The sequence below is a fragment of the Canariomyces notabilis genome (genome assembly GCF_033297395.1).
Source record: "Canariomyces notabilis strain CBS 508.74 unplaced genomic scaffold N656scaffold_41, whole genome shotgun sequence".
Taxonomy (NCBI): domain Eukaryota; kingdom Fungi; phylum Ascomycota; class Sordariomycetes; order Sordariales; family Chaetomiaceae; genus Canariomyces; species Canariomyces notabilis.
In genome coordinates this window covers 123,403-145,132 of record NW_027041863.1, presented here as the reverse complement: position 1 = coordinate 145,132, position 21,730 = coordinate 123,403, and the positions used below count along the sequence as shown (strand labels likewise).

Here is a 21,730-nt window from a genome sequence, read left to right as displayed (position 1 = left end):
AACATCTCATCCTCACTCAGCTCAGGTTGTCTTCCGTCCTTGGAGCGCTTCCTCCAGCTTGGAGTGACCGGATTCTCGCAATCATCCACTTCGTCCAGCCACCCACCACCAGTTGCGATAATGTTACGACTCAAGCCGACGGTGATTACGTTGACCATGGCAGAGGTAACCGGGGCGGGGCACCGCCGTCGATTCCGAAGGTATCTCGAAGCGGACGGCGTCAGCATCCCGCATGGCGTGACGGAGGATGAGCAACCAGACACTTTGTCGAGCCATTCTAACGCTTCTTCGGGCGCCCTTGGTCGAGCGTTGAGACCCCAGGCAGACAGCTTTCCTCCGGATACCAGCAGCCAAGCTCCCCAAGAACTCTTGAAGGATGTCCTTAGAGCCTGGCGCGACGTCGCCAGGGTAGAGAAGGGAACCAACGCAATACTCGAAGAAATCGCCACAAAGTACGATAACGACGATCTTTTGGGCGAGGTCCTCAACGTCTGGAACAAAGAGGCCCGCAACAAGACGAGGCACAATGGCTCCTGTGAATTGCAAGATGACAGCAGCATTCTAGAAGAGATTGCCGCACTCGCCCTCGATTCAGACTCACCAGGGGAACTAGAAGAATCGGCCCCATCCACTCCAATGCCGCGTAGCGCACTCCGGCCGTATTATGCTCAGAGGGTATGTCTCTCCCATTGCAGACCCAATCATTCCCTTTCAGAGCTGACTGGCAATAGGGCTCCATAGTTGAGGAAGGGATCCCGAGTAATGAGACGTTACCATCAACGCCACGTCGGTTCTCGGCCAGCGGTTCGCCCACAGAAGCCATAAACACTCCTGTCATATCCAGTCAGGTATGTCCGACGCAGATATGGCCGCCAGTGCCCAATCCTGTCAAAGCTGACTTTGGCCCCAGATCTCCCATGGTCCTGCGCCTCCGCCGTTGCTCAGGGGTTCATTGTTGCAAATATACAATGACTCGCTGCCGGCGGCCATACAGCCACAGACGCCCCAGAATCTGCCGGAAGCGCGTCATCAAAGCCGTCTGCATGGATCTTACACTGCCCCTCCACGCCGTCGGTCACCGCAGCCGACCTGGACGCCAATGGCGAGCCGGCGACGGCGTGTTCTGGGAAGAGAGCCTAGCCCCCTGGGGCTACGGACACCGGGTTTCATGGGCCTGTATGGTGGCATCGAGAATATGGACGACGCCATCCTCTATGAGGAAGCGATCAGAAGGTCGGATTCCAGATCTCCGCTGGCTTGGCAGTCGGATTAGCCATCGTGCAAATTAGTTGGTTACTCTTCCTAACAATAATCGTGATGCCTCGGTATTGTACAATACACTTTACATATGTCGTTGATACGGATGTATCGGATACGTGCAATGAGGAGTGCCACACTTCATGTCACCACATTCACAGCGATAATGAATTGCGTATTCCTTCAACATTCATTCCAGAAGTAGCACCAGAACTCCAAGTCTAGGGTATAAACCGTCCCAGACACCAGCCTATGCCAAAACTGACCCAGACCTCCCAGACGCCCAATACCCGGTCATCCCAATCATCCCATGCTATGTCCCTTTCGATCATGTAAGGCCTCAAACCCTATGAGAAACGCCAGCCAATCCAAATCCAACGCAAATGCTACATCATAATGCTCATCAAATAATAATGCCCGTCGTCGTAACTGCAGCGGAATATTGGGTACTATCTGTACCCATCCTCGGCCGAGTCCTCCATGATGTCGGCAAATGTCCCTCCCAACCTCGACGCTCCTCTGATGCTATACCGCGCCCTCAGCTCCCGCTCATACGGCGAGGGAAGGACAGCCGACGGTGTGGTTGTGCTGCTGGGGCGGTATCCAAGGGGTCTCGCGCTGCCGGTCCATTTGGTCGGGGTGCTCATGAAACCTGGATCGTTGGATTCTGCGTCGGGATGGAACGATTCCTCGTCAAACTCGGCCATGGGGCCCAGTTGAACGGAGGAGCGTCCGGTGGCTGCCGTGGTGGCGGTGCTGAATCGTACCGAGTTGTCTGTAGGGAGATTAAACAACTGGCTTGCTGTGGGACCGCCGCCGCCGGCTATCGAAGACTGCAAAGCCAGTTGCTGGCGGATGCTCCGGCGAGAGATGGTGCTGTTCAAGCGTGGATCGATCCTTGCTGCCGCCGCTTCCGGGACGGCCTTTCTCTGCCACTCGCTGAGAAGCGAAGAGCACATTCGCCTATCGTTCTTCTCCTGCACTGTGGCAGCCATGTTCCTCCTGCTTTCCTGCTGGAGGGTCTGGAACTCCCACTTTTCCATGCAGGCCGCACGTGTCTTCTCCGCGTCGTAGTCTATGGCGTCTTGCATGTTCTCCTGTTCTTCGAGCAGACGGCTTTGCCATTTTCCACAATAAACCTCAAGTTCCGCATCCGCGGCGATCTGTCGGATTTCCTGCGCGCGATTCGCCGTATCTTTCCAGTAATCGAGGCAGTCGTTTATGTCCTCTCTTTTGTAGTGGACAGCGATGTTGTATGCCTCATTGCCATCGCTGATAGCATCTGCAGTGGCTGATAACCACTTGCTGAGGCAAGTTTGGGCGAGTTCAACCTTGTACTCGTACCTAAACTTGCGGAGCTTGCTCATCATTTTGGCCCTTCGAGTTGTTTCTGCGATGGTTGGCCAGTCGTCCAGCACACTCAATACCAGGGCTCTGTCTCTGTGTTGGTCGGCCTTTCTCCTTAGGTAGGCGTCCTGGGACGCCTTCTCCTGGGTACTTAGCCGCCAATGGGTCAGGCAGGGTGTGGTCGTTCGATACAAACACACGAGATTAGCATTTTGCGTTTGAATAGCCATTCTCTCCGTCTCCTCGAGCCAGGTATCCATAACCCCAATTTTGCAATAGTAACCGGAGACAAGATCTGCTTCTTGTTCGCAGCGAAGCCGTTGGCTTCGTGTTTGTTTGGCTGCCGAGAAAAATGAGGCCAGCACCTGCTTTTTGGTCCTGTTCTCATCATGTCGCCTGTACCAAGCGAGCTTTTCCTCTAGGGCCCAGTGGTCCATGACCGCCTGTTTGGTCTGCGCCTCATCGCGCCGGACAAAGAGCTTGAGCTTGGTCTCACGTTCCCAGTGCTCTGCAGGTTCCTTAACCATGAAGGCGTCTGCAAGTGCCGTGTTGCGTCTTGCTTCATGGAGAGCCGTGAGCCAGGTTTGGAAAACACTGTTCTTCGCATCCTCCTCCTGTTTGGCTCGATACTGCTTAAGTACCTTTGACAGTTTGGCTTGCTCCTGCCAATCTGTCAAGGTCCTCTGACAACCTTGGATTAGAAACAATTGAGTCCGTACGTAGGCATCGTACTGGTGCTCAATGGTCTCTTCGTGCCAAACATTGACTGCCTCGTCCAGGCAGAGTCTTTCATCAATTACGCTGGCGAGGTGATGGTTTTCCTGGTTTTCCCTGGCTCTGGCGGCCCACGTGTCCAAACATTCTTCGGCCAGGCCCGAAAGATAAAAGTCATCCGCGATGCCCTCTTTGGTTTTGACCAGCATCGCAGTCAAGGCGTCGGCGCTGAGGTTCTGCTCGGCCCAATTGGCGGCGACCTGGTGCCGTACTTGGTTATGCAGCGTCGCCTGACCCCACTTTTTGAGGGTATTAGAGAGAATGAAGTTTTGGACCTTCGCCTCGTCTTCGACATGCTGTATATGCCACCTCCCGAACGCCCGCTTTCTCACAATATGCCTACGTGCCACTGCTGTCCGCTCCACCTCCTCTTTAGCACGGTCTTTCCAGTGCGACAACACATTGCGAGCAGTGAATATTTCGTAGGCCCTGGTGGCCCGCCTCTCCATTCTCGCAACATAGGCCGCGTGCTTAGCGACAGCCTCCGCTTCAAGCCTCAGTTGCTTGGCGTCGAGAGCCTCTTGGTTCCAGATCTCAAGGACCTCGCCCAGAAGATCATCATTGTCGTACTTGGTAGCGACAGCCTCGGCTTCCAGCCTTCGTTGCTTGCTGTCGAAGGTTTCTTGGCGCCAAGTTTCGACGACCTCCCTCAACAATTCTTGGGTATTCCGCTGCTTTAGCAGCTCCAACTTTTCCTCCAAGGCCTGAATTTCCGCAGCCCGACGCTCTTGATCCCGCAGTGAATGCGGATGATCGACCGGGGTGGGCACTGTAGTGTCGCTAGAACGACGCGCGCGGTTGGAGAAGCGCACAGGAATACCACGAGTTGGTTCATCGGTGACTGTGGACACAGTCGGCTGCTCAGCAGAACTATGGCGTCGCAGGCGGTGTGGGCCGGATCCGATGCCAGTGTTATGGCTGTGGTCATCCACCACGAGAGACGTCGTATTAGACAGAGATTCGTCCGAGACAATCTCTAAGCGAATGCCCATGCCTTCGAGAACAGCCGTGAGCTTGTCGGCGAGCGTTTCGCCCGAGCGTTGGCCTCCAATTTTGAAGAGCAGGCGAGAGATGTGCGACGGCACATCTTCCGGATCAATGCCATACTGGGGTAAAACGATCTCGGCCGCTAAAAAGAGAGCGTTGGTCGCGAGGCGCTCTCTTTCCGGGAGCGTGGGTAATAGTTCCTCTGCCGAGGTAACAATCGCATGAATTACTGCAATGTCTGAAAATGATGCAGTTAGCAGGTGCAGCCTTGCACGTACAACCAGATGTGGAACACGCTCACCCTCGTCAGTGTACTGGGAATTGCTGGAGAAAAACGAGGAGGAGGAGAGATTGGCCCGGCCATCTTGGCGGGGCGGTGACGATTGATGCGGCATGAAAGGAAGCTCCGTGCATGTTAAACTTGGAACCCAAGCAGCAGCGACTATCGAAGCGTGAACAGAAGAAATGCGCGGAACAGAGGTGCAGAGATCGTGAAAGCCGGTGGCGAGGGAGTGGAGCTGGCTTTGTTGACAAAGGTGAGGAACGCAGACCGCGCCGAGGCATGAAGCATTACCGCGTACGGATGGTGTATGCACAATGGAAAGTGGAAGGCTGGGCCCCACCTCCGCCTTGCATCTTGGCAAGAGCGGCCCGCCCCGCATAATGCACCAAGCATGCCAGCACAATGGGCCTATAACGTTATCCACTAACTTCGTAGTAATGAATTACCGCTAATACTCAGCCGATTTGGAAATACGACGCTACTCCATCCAAGCCCGGCCCGCCTTACTATTGGCCACATCGTGACCGTGTACGTCGCTTACGTCAGTACAGGCCACAGGCATGTTCAGTCAGCCAACTTTGCTTACAGACGACATCAATCTCGCCTAAATTGCCTAGAGCATTTTGACGCATTTAACAGGCGAATACAGCTTTAATAACGCAGTCAAATTGAGGTTGAATGGTGGCTAGACACGGGGGCCTGGGAAAAGTCAAAGAATTGGGGTTAGGGTTTAGGGTCCTAGCTGACTATAAGCGAGATGCAGCGTCACGATGTGGCCAATAGTAAGGGCAAGCCGGGCTTGAATTGAGTAGCGTCGTATTTCCAAATCGGCTGAGTATTAGCGGTATATTGTCTAAGTTCATAAGCAAGGACTTTGGGATCACTTCGTATGCTCGTCATCAACCAGAGTTCTGAGACCAACGGGGGGCGGCTTTGGTTGTCAACGAAACAAGATGCAGCCAAAGCCTCGACCGATCCAGCGTTTCGCCCAAGCCGTATCAAAATGTTCTGCTGAGGTAGGTCCAGCGACTCTCCTCAATTTTTCAATTCTACTCATTCATGAGCATCAAGTCTTCACATGATGCTGACATCATGCTGCCTAGGCTGCCGTCTACGGCAAGTGCATCGTTGCCGATTACAATTCTGTGCACAAAGACAAGTGCGCCCAAGAGTTTTTGAAGCTCAAAAATTGCTATCTGGTAGGCTAGCTTCTGTCACTCAGTGTATATACGTGAAACACCGGCACCTTCTTACACGACCATAGCAGGCAGCAGGGAAAGGTTCCAGGTGAAGAGAGGGAGAGGGACACACCCCAGGGCTCTTATCTCTATTCTCTCGGTCGCTCTCAACTGTACATGGACGCTCAAACTTTTGCTGCACCAGAGTAGATCTATCTATCTACGTACCAACACTACCAGCCCTTCCTAAAGTTTGAGAAGCCGCAGCAGGAAGGTAGCCTTGTGCACTTCCTGCTCCTCCTCGGCAATGATTCCCTCCTCCTTCCCATTCGGCGCCGGAGCCTGGCCAACTTGGCCATCCAGATGCGTCACCTCGTGCTTATCCAGCGGTCTCCGCAGTGCCCTGGAAATGGTCTCTGCGTGAGACTCAAACACGCCCTCGATGCCAGTTTCCTCGGGATCGGACATAACCTTGTACTCCATCTTGACGTCGTCTGTCGGCTGCAGGCCGGCCTTCTTCCGGAGTCGTTGCACGCGATTGATGATCTCGCGCGCAAGGCCCTCCTCGGCGAGCCCTGGGTAGATCTCCACATCGAGGATGGTAAGGACATCATTGTCCGTGTTCGTCTCAAGGTTCCGAGACTCATTGTTCTCCCTCAGGCCGCGCTTGACTACCAAATCCCCTTCCTCAAGCGTGATGCCGTCGACCACAAGCCTGCCGTTAAGAGCGTAGCTATGCGCCTCTTCGCTGGTGACATTCGGCAAAGCCTTCTTGACCCTAGCCATATCCTTCTTCAACTTCTTGCCAAGCACAGGCCAGTCGGCCGTAACACTGTACTCAACTCCGAACCTCGCCTCATCAGACGTAAGCACCAGGTCGCGAACGTTGAGCTCCTCGGTGATGTAGCCCTGTAGTGATCGGATATCCTCGAGATACTGAGGATCATGGTGGATGACGACGAGTGTCCTTAGCGGCTGCTTCAAGCCGACCCCACGTCTTTCACGAGAGTACCTGGCCAGCTCAATTACCTTCTGCATCCGCTGCACGCGCCGCTCAATGTCGACGTTGAAGAGCTCCTGCCGAACTTGGGGGTAGGGCAGGAAGTGGACGCTACGAGAATCTTCGCCTAGGAGCTCTTTAGGGATGTGTGGGAGCAGCCTAAGGTAGATGTTGTCCGTGAGGAAGGGCGTAAAGGGTGCAAGACCGCGGCACAACGTAAACAGAACCTCGAATAGCGTGTTGAGGGCGTGCAGGGTGTCATCCAAGCCATTCTCGCCCTTGAGGCGCTTTCGATTGAAACGAATGTACCAGTTCGTTGTGTTGTCGATCAGTTCGAGGAGTCTGGGCACGACCGTATACAGCCGGTAACCTGCAATTGCGGTTAGCACTTGCGGACACGTATGAGGACATCGGCAACCAACCTTCCATCTCCTCATTGACAAACTTGAGAAGACTCTGGCAGCTGGCCAGAATCCACTTGTCCATTACGTTCGTATTCGAGGACTCCATATGCGGGTCAAACTTGTAATCGACGTTCTCCACCTTCTTGAGCAGAGCGACTTGTCCTTCAAAGAACTTGTAACTGTTCCAGAGAGGGAGAAGAACCTTGGCTACAACTTCCTTGACTCCCGATTCCTTGAACCGAAGCGGCTCGGCCCTGACGACAGGAGAGTTGATGAGGTACAGGCGAAGAGCGTCCGAGCCGTACTTGGCCATGACAATACTGGGGTCGGGGTAGTTCTTGAGTCGCTTCGACATCTTCTTGCCATCCTCAGCCAGCACAATGCCGTTGACGACACAGTTCTTGAAGGGCGAGACGCCAAAGAGATGTGTACCGAGGACTAGGAGGGTGTAGAACCAGCCTCTTGTTTGGTCCAAACCTTCGGCGATGAAGTCACCGGGGAACGACTTCTCAAATTCGTCACGATTCTCGAAGGGGTAGTGTTTGCTGGCGTATGGCATGCTCCCAGACTCGAACCAACAGTCAAAGACCTCCTCTACCCGCCTCAGGGAGCCTTTGCCCTTCCTGCTAGGAATCGTAATGTGGTCGATCTTGTCACGATGAAGGTCGGTAATCTCGCCTTCGTAACCGCTAAGTTCCTTGAGCTCGGCGATGCTTCCAACACAGATGCGCTCTTCCATGTCCTCACTCACCCATAGCGGGATCGGTGTACCCCAATACCTGTTCCGCGAAACGTTCCAGTCGCGAGCATTGGCGATCCAGCTAGCAAAGCGCTTCTCCTTGACGAACGAAGGAACCCAATGTGACCCCTCGATATTTTCAAGCATCTGGGGGATGACTTCGGGAATGCGCACGAACCAAGAGGGCACCGCTTTGTAGATTAGGGGCGTGTCCGAGCGATAGCACATGGGATATGAGTGCTTGAGCTGGGACTCAACGACCAGTCTCCCAGCATCCCTCAGATGTCTGATGATGTGCTTGTCGGCCTCCTTGACGTGCATACCAGCAAAATCAGACACCTTGCTGGTAAAACAACCAGATTCATCCACGGGGTCGGGCGGCGGGCGCTGCTCGGTTACGATACCGTACTCAACAGCGACGTTGTAGTCCTCCTCACCAAACGCCGGGGCTTGGTGTACAATGCCCGTACCGCTGTCATCGGTGACGTACGTTGCGTTGAGCAACCGAAATGCAATATCCCTGTATTCCTCGTAGAAGTAGTTGAACGGTGGCTCATACCGCCAGCCGAGCATTTCCTTGCCCTTGAGCTTCCCCAACACCTGAAACTTGGCTTTCTTGGGGTCTTTGTACAAGGTCCCAAGGAGCTTCTCCAAGAGGATGTAGTTTTGTCCCGACTTCTCGTCGTGGATCTTGACGTAGTCGAAATCCGGGTGCGCCGATAGTCCAGTATGGGAGGGCAAGGTCCATGGTGTTGTTGTCCAGGCCAGGAAGCTGGTCTTGGGGTCGTCGAGTAGGGGAAAGGAAACGACGACGGCAGGGTCTGTCACGTCTTGGTAATTCTGGTTGGCCTCGAAGTTACTCAATGCTGTGGTGAGGGCGGTAGAGTACGGCATCACCCGGTACCCCTGATATACTTGGCCCTTGTCAAAGAGCTGCTTGAACACCCACCACTCCGATTCCATGAAGGTGGGGTCCATGGTCTATGCCATCAGCTTGAGCCCGAGTTTGATGACCTCCTCAAAGAACACACCTTGTAGTCGTTGTCAAAGTCAATCCAACGCCCCAGGCGCTCAATGGTGCTCCTCCACTCATCGCGGTACCGCATCACAATGGATCGGCACTCGGCATTGTACTTTTCCAAGCCTAGCTGCATGACAGCAGCTTTGCCAGAAATGCCCAGCTTCTTGTCGATTTCATGTTCAATTGGCAGTCCGTGGGTATCCCAGCCAAAGCGACGCTCGACGTGGTAGCCCTTCATGGACCAGTATCTCGGGATGATGTCTTTGATGGTTGAGGCGAGGAGATGGCCGTAGTGAGGGAGGCCGGTCGCGAACGGAGGGCCATCGTAGAAGGTGTAGTTCGGTCTCCCTTTCGATAATTCGACCTGGTAGCAAAGTCAATAACCAGTCGCATAAGGTCTGGAATAAATGTGGCGGTCGTCACGTACCTGCCGCTCAAAGGCGTTGATCTCGCGCCATCTGGCGATGATAGCCTCCTCCTCCTTGGGAAAATCGATAGACATGGTGCCAATTCGGCGATGAACAGTGGCTGCGGCGGTTCAACAAAAAAACAAGTTGGTGTTGTTATGGAGTTTGCAATCAGCCCAGAAACGAGTCGTTGGTCTGTACTTGGCGTGGTTGGGCCTGACCTTCTCACTCCACCCAAACCCAGCCTTCAGTGAACAAAATTTGGCTGTGCGTGACTCAACGCAAGTCGCAGATCGGTCTCGGGATGGAGGGGTGAGGGAGAGGGGTTGCGGGGTTTTGCCGGTGTAATCATTGTTACCGCCTAACAGAAGAGGCCGCTTCACCGCCTTTGCGCACAGACGCTTGTTCGGGGCTTAACGTGCGTTACGTTACAGAAGTGAAATTTCAATACAATCCATCGTTACGGTACCTCGACGCTCCCCGGACCCACCCCGATTCCAGGGGTAATTTGTTAGCGCTTCGAGAATGCAATTGAGTGCATCTCATTGTTCGAGCTCTCTCCTCTTATCCTGCTCTCAGGCTATGCGGATTGCGCTTGTCCTTTCTCAAGTGTTCTAGTACCAGTGACAGCTCGCAATAACATATTGAGTAACATTAGTTTCCTCAACCTTCTCAATGAAATCTAGGTGATAAATAAACTTGATATTTCGTTCCACAATTCTCATGAGGAATAGGCGGTTGCTCGCGTGCTCCTTGAAACAAAAGAGTGCACTCTGAACACAACCTTTGAGCTTCTCCTCATAAACATAAAGGCCACATCGATTGCAACCTATTCAACAGGGTATCCTCGAGTAAAACACAGCGCTCCATCCGTTCGTTACATCAAGTCATCGTATATATCGTAGTGAATCATCGAACCACCAGCCGCCAACCGACATTCGCCCAGGAGAGGATATGACAGAACACCAGGTCCCACCATCCTCCTCAGCCCAGTCTCCCAAATGACAGACCACCAGGTATAAACAACGCCACAGTGCTTGGCCTTTAAGAAAACCAAGCATTACCTTCCTCCTCTCCTCTCCGATGCCACCAACCAAGTTTCAATCATAAACCGCCCACGGCAAGTCCCTATCCCCCACCGTGGTACAGGTCAAATACCCAATGGACCCGGCGCCATGGCTCACGTCCAGCTCGAGCCTGCTGCCCATCAAGGGGCGGACCACCTCGCGCGCCATGGCCTTGAGCTCGTCGATCCGCTTCTCAAACCGCCGAAGATTGTCCCGGCTGTACAGGTCGGGCGTGAGCTTCAGGAAGCGCTTGCACTCGTCATGACCGAGGTATCCCTTGCTGTCCGACCCCGGCGCGGCCCCGAGCAAGCGGTACGTCCTCCCCAGCGAGGCCAGCGGCGGGACGGGAGCGGCCATGGCATTCGAAGCGCCGTTGCCGCCGCCCGCCGAGCGGCCGTTCGCACCACCACCTCCTGCTGCGCTAGCGCCGCTGCCGCTGCTAGTGCTGCCCCTGCGGCCACGCGACCCGGCGGCATCGCGGTGCGCCCTGCGCTCCGGCACGGCCGGTATTGGCGGGGTGGTGTTCTCGGCGAGCCACTGGCGGAAGAGGCTGACCGCGAGCCAGTCGAGGTAGTTTGTCGCGGGGCCGACGCGCTCGCCTGAGCGGTTTGTTAAAGTGAGGCGGAAGAGGCGCGCCTCGATACGGCTGACGGTTTCTTCCAGCTCGTCAACCTTGTCCTCGATGATGTCGAGTACCGTTTCGGGCAGAGCGGCGCGGATCGACCGTTCGCCTGCCGGCCATTGACCGACGACGTGGATTAGCGCTTCTTGGAAGATGACTTTGGACCGGGCGAGGTAGCCGAGCCGAAGGTAGCTTATGGGGTACTTGGCGATCTGCTTCCAGAGGCGGGACTGGAATTGGAGGAGATGATGGTCGACACGCGGACCGACCACGGCAAGGGCGTCGTACTGGTCTGCCAATGCGAGAAGCGACTTGCACTGCACGTAGGCATCGGCAATATTGACGCCGTCGAGATAAGGTGGGTAGTTGTACATGATACGGAAGAGGTTGTCGTAATCTCGTAATAAATCCTGCTCTGCTTGAGTTGGTGGAGGTAAGGGCGGCGGATGTGTCGCAGAGAGACTCAGATTGGCTACTGAGCGGAAAAATGAGTGGGAACCCGATTTGTGATGATGGTGCCGGCTTGAAGAAGAGCTGGGTGCAGGGCCGCCAAAGACTGAACGCCCTGACGGCGGCGGACTGCTGGTCTCCTCTTTCTGCACCAGCATCGGTATGTCATTGTCCCCCGCTCCCCAGTCGAGCTCGTATCTCCATCGTTTCTTGATGTTCGCCAATGCCGTGGCCGAATGCTTGCTCCCCCCGTCGCTGCTCCCCGTGCGGTCGTCTATCCGTGCCAGCTCTCCACCGGTTGGGCTCTTCGCCGCCTCTATCGCGCCGGCCGTTCCAGGTGCCGGCAATTCCGGTACTGCTTGCGCGCGCGACCATTCATTGCTGGTGCTGGCCTCGAAGAAACCGGAACAGCGAGTGAGGTTGTGCCGGTGCAGGAGATAGCGATTTTCATGCCCAGATGGGACGCGCACAATAATCTCGACATCGCCGCTGTGGCTGAACACAGGGAACTCATTCTGGGGTACGAAAGCGCTGCCGCCGGCATGTGAACGGTTGTAGCGGCGGGAGCGAGAGGAGACGTGCAGGCCTTCCCTCTGGCCGCTGCCGCTGCCACCAACGATGCCGACGACAGACGAAGGCCCCCGTAGCGCCAGCGACGTTGACCCGTCGCCGTGATGCGACACCATGAATGCTGGAGGCTCGGCTGCCACGCCCTGGGAAGAACCCTTTCGTCTCGTCCGATCGTTTCGCCTTCGAATTTGTTCTGGCACGACTGGAACTGGCTCCCTCCAAGGCACAACGAACCCGAAGGGGCAGGTTTGACAGCTGGCAACTGACCGGCAGAGCTGATGTCGTACGAGGAGGGGTCACTGCATCACAAGATGCCCCCCGAATGCGGTCCAAACAATTGCTCGGTTGCGATAACAGAGGCTCGCCTGACGGAAGTTTGAGTGATCGAAGCAAAGGTTTTGTGCAGTAGAGTGAACTTTCAGTCGACGAAAAGAAAATCTCAAGCTTGTGACTCGGGCGAGGCTGTGTCCCGGCTGCGAACGGCAAACGGGGAGCTGTCTGTCAGCTGTCCCGCTGCTTTTGCCACTCCGCAACCAAACTCGGCAGGTAAGGGCTACCAGTCTTGTAGCTTGCTGCCAGCAACGATTGGTGTCTGAGGTCCGGCTTGTGTTGCAGACGATTGAGCCTAATGAACAACCATAGGTGACAGCAATAAAATGTAGACAGGGAAAGGACGTGAAACAGGCGGAAGTAGTTATGGATGAAGTTTTTTCGAGGAGAATGAGGAGAACAGTGAATCAACTAACAGGGTCGGTTGGCAGGAATACAAGGCAGAGAATGCCAGAAGCATCACTGCATGCCGCGTCCACGTTACCAAGTCGCGAGGCAAGCTTCCTGGTATCGCGTCTCATGCGCCCCGCCTACACGGTGCGGTCCCATCTTTGCGGTCTGTGTCACTGTTATCGACTCGTTTGGATTGCGATTGGGTTCCCGCTCAGCGCCTGGTCTGTTTCCGGCGAAAGCGGATGATCCGACTTTGATCCATTGCTATACTTATCTTCTGCTTGCAGTGACTGGAATGAAGCCGACTCTTGTGCATCAGTTCGGGTTGGTTCGGACGGGAGCGGGTCCCAGAACCACATGAGTAGCAACTGACTTTACAGTTTACATGCGTAACAGGACAAAGCTGGCTTGTCATCCTCTTGAAGCAGTGAGACCTTTTTGATCATTCGTGTATTGATCAAGTCCAAATTGCTTCTAATAGTACAGTATCAACACGCAACCCTTCGCCCATTCCAATATTCTCCTAGAAAAGCCAGATTACCTTTTTGATCCGTGAAAATCTCCCATGTTCCTGAAATCCTTGCATACCAGATAAGTCGAGGTGTGTTGACGCTGCCAGTTCAACGCCATACCGGCCACTGGCGACTCAGCAAATCACCGCAAGGCAAACACCCGCCATTAACGCCAAAATCAAATCGCAAAGCCGCTCAGCTCATGTCCATTTCGACTGAGGCGAGGGGATTGGTGTGCGCAAAAACTCCGGGTGTCGAGTCCAGAGGCTTGGGCGACTCGGAGGCATCCATGGTATCGAGACCGTCAAAGACAGGTGGAGAGGATTTCAGGTTGCTGAGGGCTCTTTCGGGAGTTCGACTCAAAAGCCGGCCTTGTCGTAGATTTTCGGCAAAGAGGAAGTATCCTTCATTCGCTTCGACTAGATATGATTGGAGGCCACGGCTTTCCAACAAGATCTTGACGTTGGTAACAGGGTAGTGATTCTCGATATAGCGGGCCCAGCCGCGGGCGGCGGCTTCGATGTGTTCGCTGATTCGGCTCCAGCCAACGCCGAGATGGAGGGTGAACTCGTCCACAATTGGTTGCGCAATGGAATCTGAAGAGGCCGACAATGGGTTGGTCGCCTCACGGGTGGGGCTGGAGCGGCGGCTCGGGGATCTGCCATCAGTGTTTGCGGCTGTCGTCATGTCTAGTCGCTGAGATTTGTGGCTTCTCAAGGACGGCCGAGACTGGGCCAATTGCTGTTGGGCTAGAAGAGCGGCTTCAGCTTTGCGCGCTTCTTCCTTGGCTGCACGTTCTTCGACCCATGTGCCCGACTGGCTACTGGCATCTGCGATGTATCCGGTGCTTTTCTTGATGAGCGTCATGCCGGGGCCGTAGATCCATTCATCCTCAGGTTCTTTGATGACAGGGGCCTCAACCAGCTTTTCGGGAGGGTCAAGGTTGACTGATGCCTCATCCCTGGACCGCTTGCGCCCGGCAACAGAGGAGCTTCGAACGAGGTGCGCTGGCCATGAGACTGGCTGGCTGAGAGACATGGCTTGGTGCTGCTGGAAGGATTTGCCGAGCGGAACCTGATGAGCAACCTGCGGCGGCATGGCGAGAACTGGCGATGACGCGTAAATGCGATCAAACGACGGCATGGTGAAGAGCAATCTGTGGGAGCACCTAGATGAGTGAAAGTGTTGGGTTAGATGCGTATGAAGCGACACTAGTCAGCTCAACGCGTGTCAATGGGTGCAACTATTTCGCGACGAGAGCCGCGTGACGTGGGAGGGATGGGAAAGTTCAAGTAAGCAACGTGTGGCCGGAGGAAGGAAAGGAATTGGCCAAAGAGGAGGCCGGCGAGTTCGATCCGATGGAATTGAGAGGGACGAGATGGTATCCTTAATGGAGGTGCGTGCCAGTGGGAGGAGGGTCGCCAACACTGGTGTAGTACGTGACGACGACGACGTGATGGTTGAAGGCGAAGGCGATGAGGTCTAGGCAGGTGGCCCGAACGATGGTCAGGATGGTGGAAACGAAGTTGGGGAGAATTGGAGATGGTGTGTGTGTTTAGAGATTGTATGGGGGAAGTGGGAGGAGTGAGGGAAAAGAAGAGAGGGAAGGGAAAGGCAGAGAGGGAAGTGGCCGACGAGACAAGACGCATGAGGAGACTGCCGTGCAGCAGGGCCATGCGAGAGAGCTGCGAGGCAGACAAAAAGGTATCGGGGAGTTGGAGCTGCGGATGAATCGCAGGGAAAGCGCGCTGTAACACCTCATTGGTTCGGGTTCTGAGTGGGGCCTTGGCCCACAGCTCTTTTTCTGATTGGCGATCCTGGTTTCCTAGCAGTTTGAGCGCGGCGGGATGTGCCAAGGTCTCCGTATGTGGTTAGCCCAAACCGGTTGTTGCCCATTGGTTGTCCGGCGCACAGCTGCCTCCGTGATGATCTGAGCTTCTCGGAGTGACCGGCAGCCTCACCATCTTCCTGTCCGCCAATGTCATTCGCCGGCTCCAAATGATTCTGCAGATAAATCATCCCCACTCTTCATTCATCATTGTCCTACAGCAAGAACTCTCACGTGCCGTTCGTTGTTCCATCCTATGTTTCGCTGAGTGTTGGCATTCATCTCAGAGACTGGCCTAAGGAGGTCAGGATATCATCATCTATCGGGTGCCCAAGAATGTATCCTAGGTTAGGTAAGGTATATAGCACGACATATGTCTGTATGAATATTATTCCCTCTACAAACCTCCTGGATTGCCTTTGAGTCTGAGCACAAGCACAGAGAGCAAGTGAAACACAGTATTCGCCTCCAACTGGCATGGGTTTGCTGGCAAATACCCGACTGAATTCTAATCAAACAACCTGAATAACTTACCCTGATTCCCTCCTTAATCGAAGCAAGTACTTTTATATTACCGGCACAGCAAAGAGTCTCGACCAGGCATGTGGTGGTATATCAGATACTTGCAATCTGCCCCTAGACCAAGCGTCCCACAAGCAAAAGATCGAGGAAATACAGCAGGCTACATAGCTCGGCTAGGTAGTCTACGTACAATACTCTATGCCCACATAAAACAATCGCTTGCCGTATCTTATCCAAGTATCTGCAAAATGTCAATCTGGGAACTGGAAGGGATGATACATTTGCAGGAGATATAATTACGAAAATCTGTCGTTCACGGCAAGACTGTGGAAGGTTCGGCGCTGAGTAAGATGGGACTCTTCTTGGAATGAACGAGGTGCCCTCGTTCAATTGGTCCACCTGACTCCACTAGCGCCATTCCAGTTAGGCAGGTGGTGAGGCGGATTCTGCCAGGGCTGCACCAGTTTCCAAAACCCACAAATTTGCGTTTATTCTTCGCTTCCTCAAGATCACGGCGATCAACCACTTGACACCTTGTCCTCCGTCAATTCCATCAATCACAATGGCCAAGGTCCGCTCCAGTGAGTATCTTCCAGAATTACTCTTTATGATATTCTGATCTAACGATCGCGTTTCCATAGCCGTTTCGTCGTCGAGGCGCAAGTCTCGCAAGGCCCACTTCAGCGCGCCTTCGAGCGTTCGCCGCGATATCATGAGCGCTCCGCTCAGCAAGGAGCTCCGTGAGAAGTACAATGTATGTTGAGGTGTAGACCTTATGTCACTTCATTTCGCTTCAAGTTCGAGCTGACATGCGGTTACTTTGACAGGTCCGGAGCATTCCTATCCGCAAGGACGACGAGGTCCAGATCGTCCGTGGCATGAACAAGGACAAGGAGGGCAAGGTCACGTCGGTGTACCGCCTCAAATACGTCATCCACGTCGAGCGCGTCACCCGGGAGAAGGCCACGGGCGCCAGCGTGCCCCTCGGCATCCACCCCAGCAACGTCGTCATCACCAAGCTCAAGCTCGACAAGGACCGTGAGAACATCCTCGCTCGCATCCGGGCCGGTCGTGAGCAGGCTGTCAAGGCCAAGGGCAAGTCCAAGGCTTGAGGTGCTGAGGTCAGGTGGAGGGAATAAAAGTAAAACCTTGACGACAAAACGAAAAAGGGGACTCGATTCGAACTATGACGGCGATAAAATACCCCACCATTGCTCCTCGTTGAGCGCTCACCCCGGTTCGGCGCTGGCGTCTTTTGCGGCTTCGGTATTTTACGGTTGCATATATCTTGATGGTTTTTCTGCCATCCGGCGGTGCGGGCGGGACGGACTCGGGGATCTAGATGCAGTCAACGAAATCGAGACTTTGTTCTCAATGGCCGTTTCACAATGCCAGTCGCTCTGCGCTTGCTGTGAAATGCTCCATGGGAGGTGCTCCCGAAGCCTATGCCTCAACGAGCAGTTGCTGCTCAGAGGCCATGTTTTTGGACTGCCGTTGACTTTGTGTGACAGTCGCGATGCACTAACCATGACAGAGCGTAAGCACGTCGCGAGATATGTGACGTGGGAGCTGGGGCTTCATGTCTATCCCTTGGGCCTCGACAAGTGTAAAGGTAAGGACGCATCCGCCAGGTTATCTCCGCGTTAACCACTTAGACCCATGGTTCTCGAGGTATACGACTGGCGAAGAGCAAACCGGCATGGGGGAAATCACCAGTTCCCCCTTGCTCTCGCCTGCAGACTTCCATGGAGATTTGTTTTTCTATGAGAATGGGAGTTTGATGGTGAGGCACATGTCGAGCGTATCCGTAACCGGCTGCAGATGAGGATTGGTTAGTCAGGGATGCCCTATTCGGCTTTTGCGGTAGGTATTATGAATCCAAAGCAGTATAAGGATAGTTGCAATGCCTTCAGTGGACGTTGCTCTTCATAGGTAGCTAGGTATGAATTTGCCTAGACCCCAGGATTGCTGTTTTGGCCTTGGTCAAGAGTTGAAGTGTAGCTGGTTGCCAGGGCACTTTCCACCACAACAACCTTGTTCGGTGATGGCATAATCCCCCACTTCACTTCTTGCGCCTAGCGTTAACAGTCGTGAGATTAGAACTGGTTCGGTGGTAACGGCATGCATGCACTTTTCTAGTGTCCGACGAGCTTGTCTGCGGCTGTTGGACTTGCATCCTTTCAAACTCGTCGTCGTGCGAATTAACTCTTCGCCAAGGGCGGCTGGTACCGATCCCTTCGCTCTTTAAGTTTCGATCCGCTCCCTCTTAGCTCGAGACGATCACCCGCTCGACGCCGCCCGCTCGCGCAGCCAACGCTGGGCAAGATGTCCTTCTTGTTTGGCCGAGCCCGCACAAGGACGAATGCGACCGATCTTGCCAAACAGGCAAAAGACCATGTCACAAAACTTGAGGGACCAGCGGGCGCCGCAAAGGTAAACAACTCGAATCGAATCCCAATGGGCCTTCATGTCATTCCCCGCTGACCCTGCACCTACCTAGGCCGAGGAGCTCGCAAAGGTGCTCTCACAGATGAAGCAGGTTCTTCAAAGTTCACATGGTACGTTCCGATTCCGATTCACAAAGATAAACAAGTTCAACCTCCCTAAACCGCCTCTGCTGACCCCGTCCTATTTACTCTTCACCAACCCGCAGAACCGGAAGCCAACCGGGACCAGATCTACCAATTGGTCATGGGCCTGATCGAAGAAGACCTCCTCTACCTCCTCGCAGCCAACCTCCACCGCTTGCCCTTCGAGTCGCGCAAGGACAGCCAGGTCATCTTCTCGTACGTCTTCCGCTTCCGTCCCGAGGCCGGGCCGCAGCGGCCCGAGCCGTTGGCCCTCGCCTACGTCGTTGAGAGGCGGCCCCAGGTGCTGGTGGAGCTGTGCAGGGGGTACGACCACAAGGAAAGCGCGACGCCCGCGGGCACCGTGCTGCGCGAGGTGCTGAAGAACGAGTCGGCCGCCAAGGTGATACTCTACGATGATGGTGATGAGCCCGGGTCGAGCGCGGGCGGCGTGGCGGCTATCGACCAGGACCGTCCACAGAGTGGGAAGGGGGTCTTTTGGAGCTTTTTTGATTGGATTGATAGAGGCTCGTTTGAGGTGGCGGCGGATGCGTTTACAACTTTTAGGGTAAGTAACGGGAGTTGAATTTGTTGTTGTTGGGTTGATTCTTCTCTCTTGGTTTTCCGGTTGTTTAAACTAACAGGCCCGCCCAGGAACTGCTCACCAAACACAAAGAGCTGGTCCCGCGGTACCTCTCGGTTAACTTTGAGCGCTTCTTCGACAAGTACAACCGGACACTAGTGCAGTCCAACAGCTACGTGACCAAGCGGCAGTCGATCAAGCTGCTGGGCGAGATTTTGCTGGACCGGTCCAACTACAACGTCATGACGGCCTACGTGGACAGGGGGGAGCACCTCAAGATATGCATGAACCTGCTGCGCGACGACCGCAAGATGGTCCAGTACGAAGGGTTCCACGTCTTCAAGGTCTTTGTGGCCAACCCGCACAAGTCGGTGCCCGTGCAAAAGATCTTGCTCATGAACAGGGAGAAGCTGCTGCACTTCCTCTCGCACTTTCTCGAGGACCGCACCGACGATGAGCAGTTCATCGACGAGCGCGAGTTCCTCATCAAGCAGATCCGCAACATGCCCCCCGCGCCCGTGCCGCCGCAGCGGTAGGCCCCTGTGAGCAGTCCCGCGCGTCGTGGGGGGTTGACTGTCATTCAGGAGGAGACGGGGAGGGGGAAGTAGCCGGCGTTGGGGGCGTAACTGATCATTGTTTTCGTTCTCTTTTCTGGGTTTGAGCGGGAAAGCAAAGCATTTTCGTGTATGGGCCATGAGCATATCCTGTGGGGGACTAGGGTTGTTATACATACGGTGCTACGACGGTTCTAATGGGACGGCTGTAGCTTGGAGGTTATACTCGGGTGGCCGAGGGGAAGCCCCTCCGCCTTTTCCAGTTTTGTCCCTTAAGATGGACAGGGGGAGAGTGGAACTTCTTAGACCAGAGCACATAAGATTTCGTAAATACTCCCTCTATGGTCGCGATGAATTTATCGCACACGTGAATGCAACAGCCAGCCTGTGGAAATCATACAGCGTCGCGATGGAGCGGGTCCGCTATGCATCCTTGTCTCGAGTTTTGCTGCTTCATCTAGGCTAGAAACGCAGTATTCATAAGTCATTCAGGTCTCATTCATGAGTTGCCTTCTGGGTATCTCTACATAACTCTCATCAAACTCGTCACAGCGGCCCGTTTCCTGTCCGCCTGCTCCACAAAGCCGAACGTGACAATTACTTTAGTGAAATCGACTCCAGTTACGCCATCGCTTGACTCTCTCCTGGGTGTCGGGGGACTCCATACAATGATCTGCCATACAATGCTCTGGGCGGATGGGTACATCAACAGCTGCTGCCGTCCAACTTCCTCTTCCTGAGGCTTTGCTTTCAATCGACAAGCATCTCACCGTCATCGGTATCGGGCATGTCTGAATCATCCAAATTGGGGTCAAAGCAGGGTTGGGACTCCCAGCCGCGAAACAGCCGAACGCGTCTCGGCTTCACCGTGTCGTCTCTCGTGCAGACTTTGGTTAAGGCGTTCCAGGTGTGCAGTTCGCCGCTGCGTGCCAGATGCACCAACTCGGCGCGCTGAGGGCTCGGCATCTCTTTGACTAATTGTTTCAGGCGTAGGCGTAGTTGGTCTATCGGGTTCTCACATTCCCACCCTTTGGCTGGTGAGGCGGGGTAGCACACCCTCGATGAGTTGAGCTTGGGGTTCACGTCAGATACTCGGCCTAGATAGAGGTTGACTGTGAGGTTTCCAACGGCGACGGGCTGATCATCAAGTGGCCAGAGAGCGGTCTGGCAAATGCACCGCAGTGTGAGGCGGAGGGTTTGGACTCTCGAGATCAGAGCCTGGATGTGAGGACAAAAGTGGATTCTCTTCCAGTCATCGTCGACTACATCGGTACCGCAGAGGTTGAGGTCGAGCGAGGTGATTTGCGTCAATACCGTCATGTACGGCTTCAGGCTCCTTATCTTGAGATAGGCTTGTTGGTAGGGGTCGCCTCTCCAGTACTTGTTCTGCCACCTCGCCGTGAAGCGCACGGTCTTGAGCTCCTTGAATTCCAACAACATCAGACAGAAGCGGCCGAGATTGGCAGATGTGTTGAATGCGCTGTAGCGCGCTGTGTTATGGGCGCACAATCCTGGAATACCGTCAAGGACAATGTTGACGCATTGTAGGCTCTTGCGGAGTAACGCCCGAGCCTTATCAAGGGATTCCGACTTGCGCATGACAAGGCGGCTGATGACCCTGGGAGTGCACTCGATGTTGCGGTAAAAGATGGGAAAGGCCAGGCTGTACCATCGTTTGCAGAGAGTCAGGCGCCGTAGGTCTTGCTGGAAGAACGAGGGAGGGAGGAATTCAAGGATGATCAACCAGATCTCTGGCGGCAGTTGCCAGTGAGGGACACGCGCAATTGCCTCTCCAGGCCGTTCTTCTATTGCGGTCCGCATGGCAAGCGGATTGCAATGAGGGACAGTGAAAAGACAGAGAGGGAAATGTGGTAGAATATAGTACTTCGAGGCTCAGAAGAGATCCGAGGCTCGGCGACTTCCCAGTTTTGCTTTGTATTCGGTACGGAACATACCAACTTGAGGCTGACTGGAGTAGGTGAGGTGGGCGGCTTATCTGCTCTCACTCAGCATTGGTCAATCTCGCATTGCTTCTCGATGCGGCCGACAACCAATCTCTTTGTCTAGTTGACCAGGCTCGGTTTTTCCTTGCAGGTGATGGCTGCCGTCAGTGGCCAGAGGTGCAGGGGACGTTGTTGCACACCGCATACTCTGTGCGACAGAGGTCAAGCATGCAGTAAATGCGGTGAATGCACCGAGCCTATGGTGTAGTCAGTTGCCCAGGCTCCGGAGGCCCGACTCTTGTTTGTTGGATTTTGATCAAGAAGAGAACTGATGATGGAGGGGTAATTTCGATAGAGAGTCGTTGAGATATTACATGTAATTACAACCTTCT

General features: G+C 54.5%; 9 protein-coding genes across 9 annotated transcripts; 4 read left to right on the top strand and 5 right to left on the bottom strand.

Annotated features, from left to right (window-relative positions):
- Window positions 1-156: 156 nt before the first annotated feature.
- On the top strand, window positions 157-1,273 carry N656DRAFT_802610 (uncharacterized protein; the record flags this gene model as incomplete). The annotated part of the gene is made up of 3 exons (XM_064818261.1): window positions 157-675; window positions 732-848; window positions 911-1,273. 3 exons carry the CDS (start codon window positions 157-159, stop codon window positions 1,271-1,273), a joined length of 999 nt encoding a protein of 332 aa, XP_064665129.1.
- Window positions 1,274-1,706: 433 nt separating this feature from the next.
- N656DRAFT_849362 (Sfi1-domain-containing protein) lies at window positions 1,707-4,986 on the bottom strand (the record flags this gene model as incomplete). Its single annotated transcript, XM_064819341.1, has 2 exons — window positions 4,667-4,986; window positions 1,707-4,603 (listed from the first exon to the last, which is right to left on the bottom strand). Exons 1-2 carry the CDS (start codon window positions 4,758-4,760, stop codon window positions 1,707-1,709), a joined length of 2,991 nt encoding a protein of 996 aa, XP_064665128.1. The 5' UTR covers window positions 4,761-4,986.
- Window positions 4,987-5,439: 453 nt separating this feature from the next.
- N656DRAFT_508194 (uncharacterized protein) lies at window positions 5,440-6,140 on the top strand. Its single transcript, XM_064809887.1, has 2 exons — window positions 5,440-5,664; window positions 5,752-6,140. Exons 1-2 carry the CDS (start codon window positions 5,602-5,604, stop codon window positions 5,854-5,856), a joined length of 168 nt encoding a protein of 55 aa, XP_064665127.1. The 5' UTR covers window positions 5,440-5,601; the 3' UTR covers window positions 5,857-6,140.
- N656DRAFT_849361 (uncharacterized protein) lies at window positions 5,870-9,637 on the bottom strand. Its single transcript, XM_064819340.1, has 4 exons — window positions 9,418-9,637; window positions 9,001-9,354; window positions 7,249-8,950; window positions 5,870-7,196 (listed from the first exon to the last, which is right to left on the bottom strand). The coding sequence occupies exons 1-4, from the start codon at window positions 9,490-9,492 to the stop codon at window positions 6,073-6,075; spliced, it is 3,255 nt and encodes a 1,084-aa protein (XP_064665126.1). The 5' UTR covers window positions 9,493-9,637; the 3' UTR covers window positions 5,870-6,072.
- Window positions 9,638-10,290: 653 nt separating this feature from the next.
- On the bottom strand, window positions 10,291-12,562 carry N656DRAFT_508146 (uncharacterized protein). Its single transcript, XM_064809886.1, has one exon. It carries the CDS (start codon window positions 12,220-12,222, stop codon window positions 10,498-10,500), a length of 1,725 nt encoding a protein of 574 aa, XP_064665125.1. The 5' UTR covers window positions 12,223-12,562; the 3' UTR covers window positions 10,291-10,497.
- A 974-nt stretch (window positions 12,563-13,536) lies between these two features.
- On the bottom strand, window positions 13,537-14,484 carry N656DRAFT_719891 (uncharacterized protein; the record flags this gene model as incomplete). The annotated part of the gene is made up of 1 exon (XM_064812403.1): window positions 13,537-14,484. The coding sequence occupies one exon, from the start codon at window positions 14,482-14,484 to the stop codon at window positions 13,537-13,539; it is 948 nt and encodes a 315-aa protein (XP_064665124.1).
- A 1,769-nt stretch (window positions 14,485-16,253) lies between these two features.
- Window positions 16,254-16,803, top strand: N656DRAFT_772519 (ribosomal protein L24; the record flags this gene model as incomplete). The annotated part of the gene is made up of 3 exons (XM_064813937.1): window positions 16,254-16,272; window positions 16,333-16,445; window positions 16,519-16,803. The coding sequence occupies 3 exons, from the start codon at window positions 16,254-16,256 to the stop codon at window positions 16,801-16,803; spliced, it is 417 nt and encodes a 138-aa protein (XP_064665123.1).
- A 941-nt stretch (window positions 16,804-17,744) lies between these two features.
- On the top strand, window positions 17,745-19,792 carry N656DRAFT_507965 (Mo25-like protein). The gene is made up of 4 exons (XM_064809884.1): window positions 17,745-18,124; window positions 18,192-18,249; window positions 18,312-18,826; window positions 18,913-19,792. Exons 1-4 carry the CDS (start codon window positions 18,017-18,019, stop codon window positions 19,375-19,377), a joined length of 1,146 nt encoding a protein of 381 aa, XP_064665122.1. The 5' UTR covers window positions 17,745-18,016; the 3' UTR covers window positions 19,378-19,792.
- A 23-nt stretch (window positions 19,793-19,815) lies between these two features.
- Window positions 19,816-21,654, bottom strand: N656DRAFT_785190 (uncharacterized protein). The gene has a single exon (XM_064816326.1). It carries the CDS (start codon window positions 21,214-21,216, stop codon window positions 20,146-20,148), a length of 1,071 nt encoding a protein of 356 aa, XP_064665121.1. The 5' UTR covers window positions 21,217-21,654; the 3' UTR covers window positions 19,816-20,145.
- Between the last annotated feature and the right edge of the window lie 76 nt (window positions 21,655-21,730).

What these genes read in the sequence shown, in the direction of transcription:
- N656DRAFT_508146 (XM_064809886.1), bottom strand. Translation starts at nt 12,222, where the DNA reads ATGGTGTCGCATCACGGCGACGGGTCAACGTCGCTGGCGCTACGGGGG.
- N656DRAFT_849361 (XM_064819340.1), bottom strand. Translation starts at nt 9,492, where the DNA reads ATGTCTATCGATTTTCCCAAGGAGGAGGAGGCTATCATCGCCAGATGG. An exon ending in TCAACGCCTTTGAGCGGCAG is followed by an intron (nt 9,355 to 9,417) that starts GTACGTGACGAC and finishes CTTTGCTACCAG; the next exon opens with GTCGAATTATCGAAAGGGAG. An exon ending in ACTTTGACAACGACTACAAG is followed by an intron (nt 8,951 to 9,000) that starts GTGTGTTCTTTG and finishes CTGATGGCATAG; the next exon opens with ACCATGGACCCCACCTTCAT.
- N656DRAFT_785190 (XM_064816326.1), bottom strand. Translation starts at nt 21,216, where the DNA reads ATGCGGACCGCAATAGAAGAACGGCCTGGAGAGGCAATTGCGCGTGTC.
- N656DRAFT_508194 (XM_064809887.1), top strand. Translation starts at nt 5,602, where the DNA reads ATGCAGCCAAAGCCTCGACCGATCCAGCGTTTCGCCCAAGCCGTATCA. An exon ending in TATCAAAATGTTCTGCTGAG is followed by an intron (nt 5,665 to 5,751) that starts GTAGGTCCAGCG and finishes CATGCTGCCTAG; the next exon opens with GCTGCCGTCTACGGCAAGTG.
- N656DRAFT_507965 (XM_064809884.1), top strand. Translation starts at nt 18,017, where the DNA reads ATGTCCTTCTTGTTTGGCCGAGCCCGCACAAGGACGAATGCGACCGAT. An exon ending in GACCAGCGGGCGCCGCAAAG is followed by an intron (nt 18,125 to 18,191) that starts GTAAACAACTCG and finishes GCACCTACCTAG; the next exon opens with GCCGAGGAGCTCGCAAAGGT. An exon ending in GGTTCTTCAAAGTTCACATG is followed by an intron (nt 18,250 to 18,311) that starts GTACGTTCCGAT and finishes CCGCCTCTGCTG; the next exon opens with ACCCCGTCCTATTTACTCTT.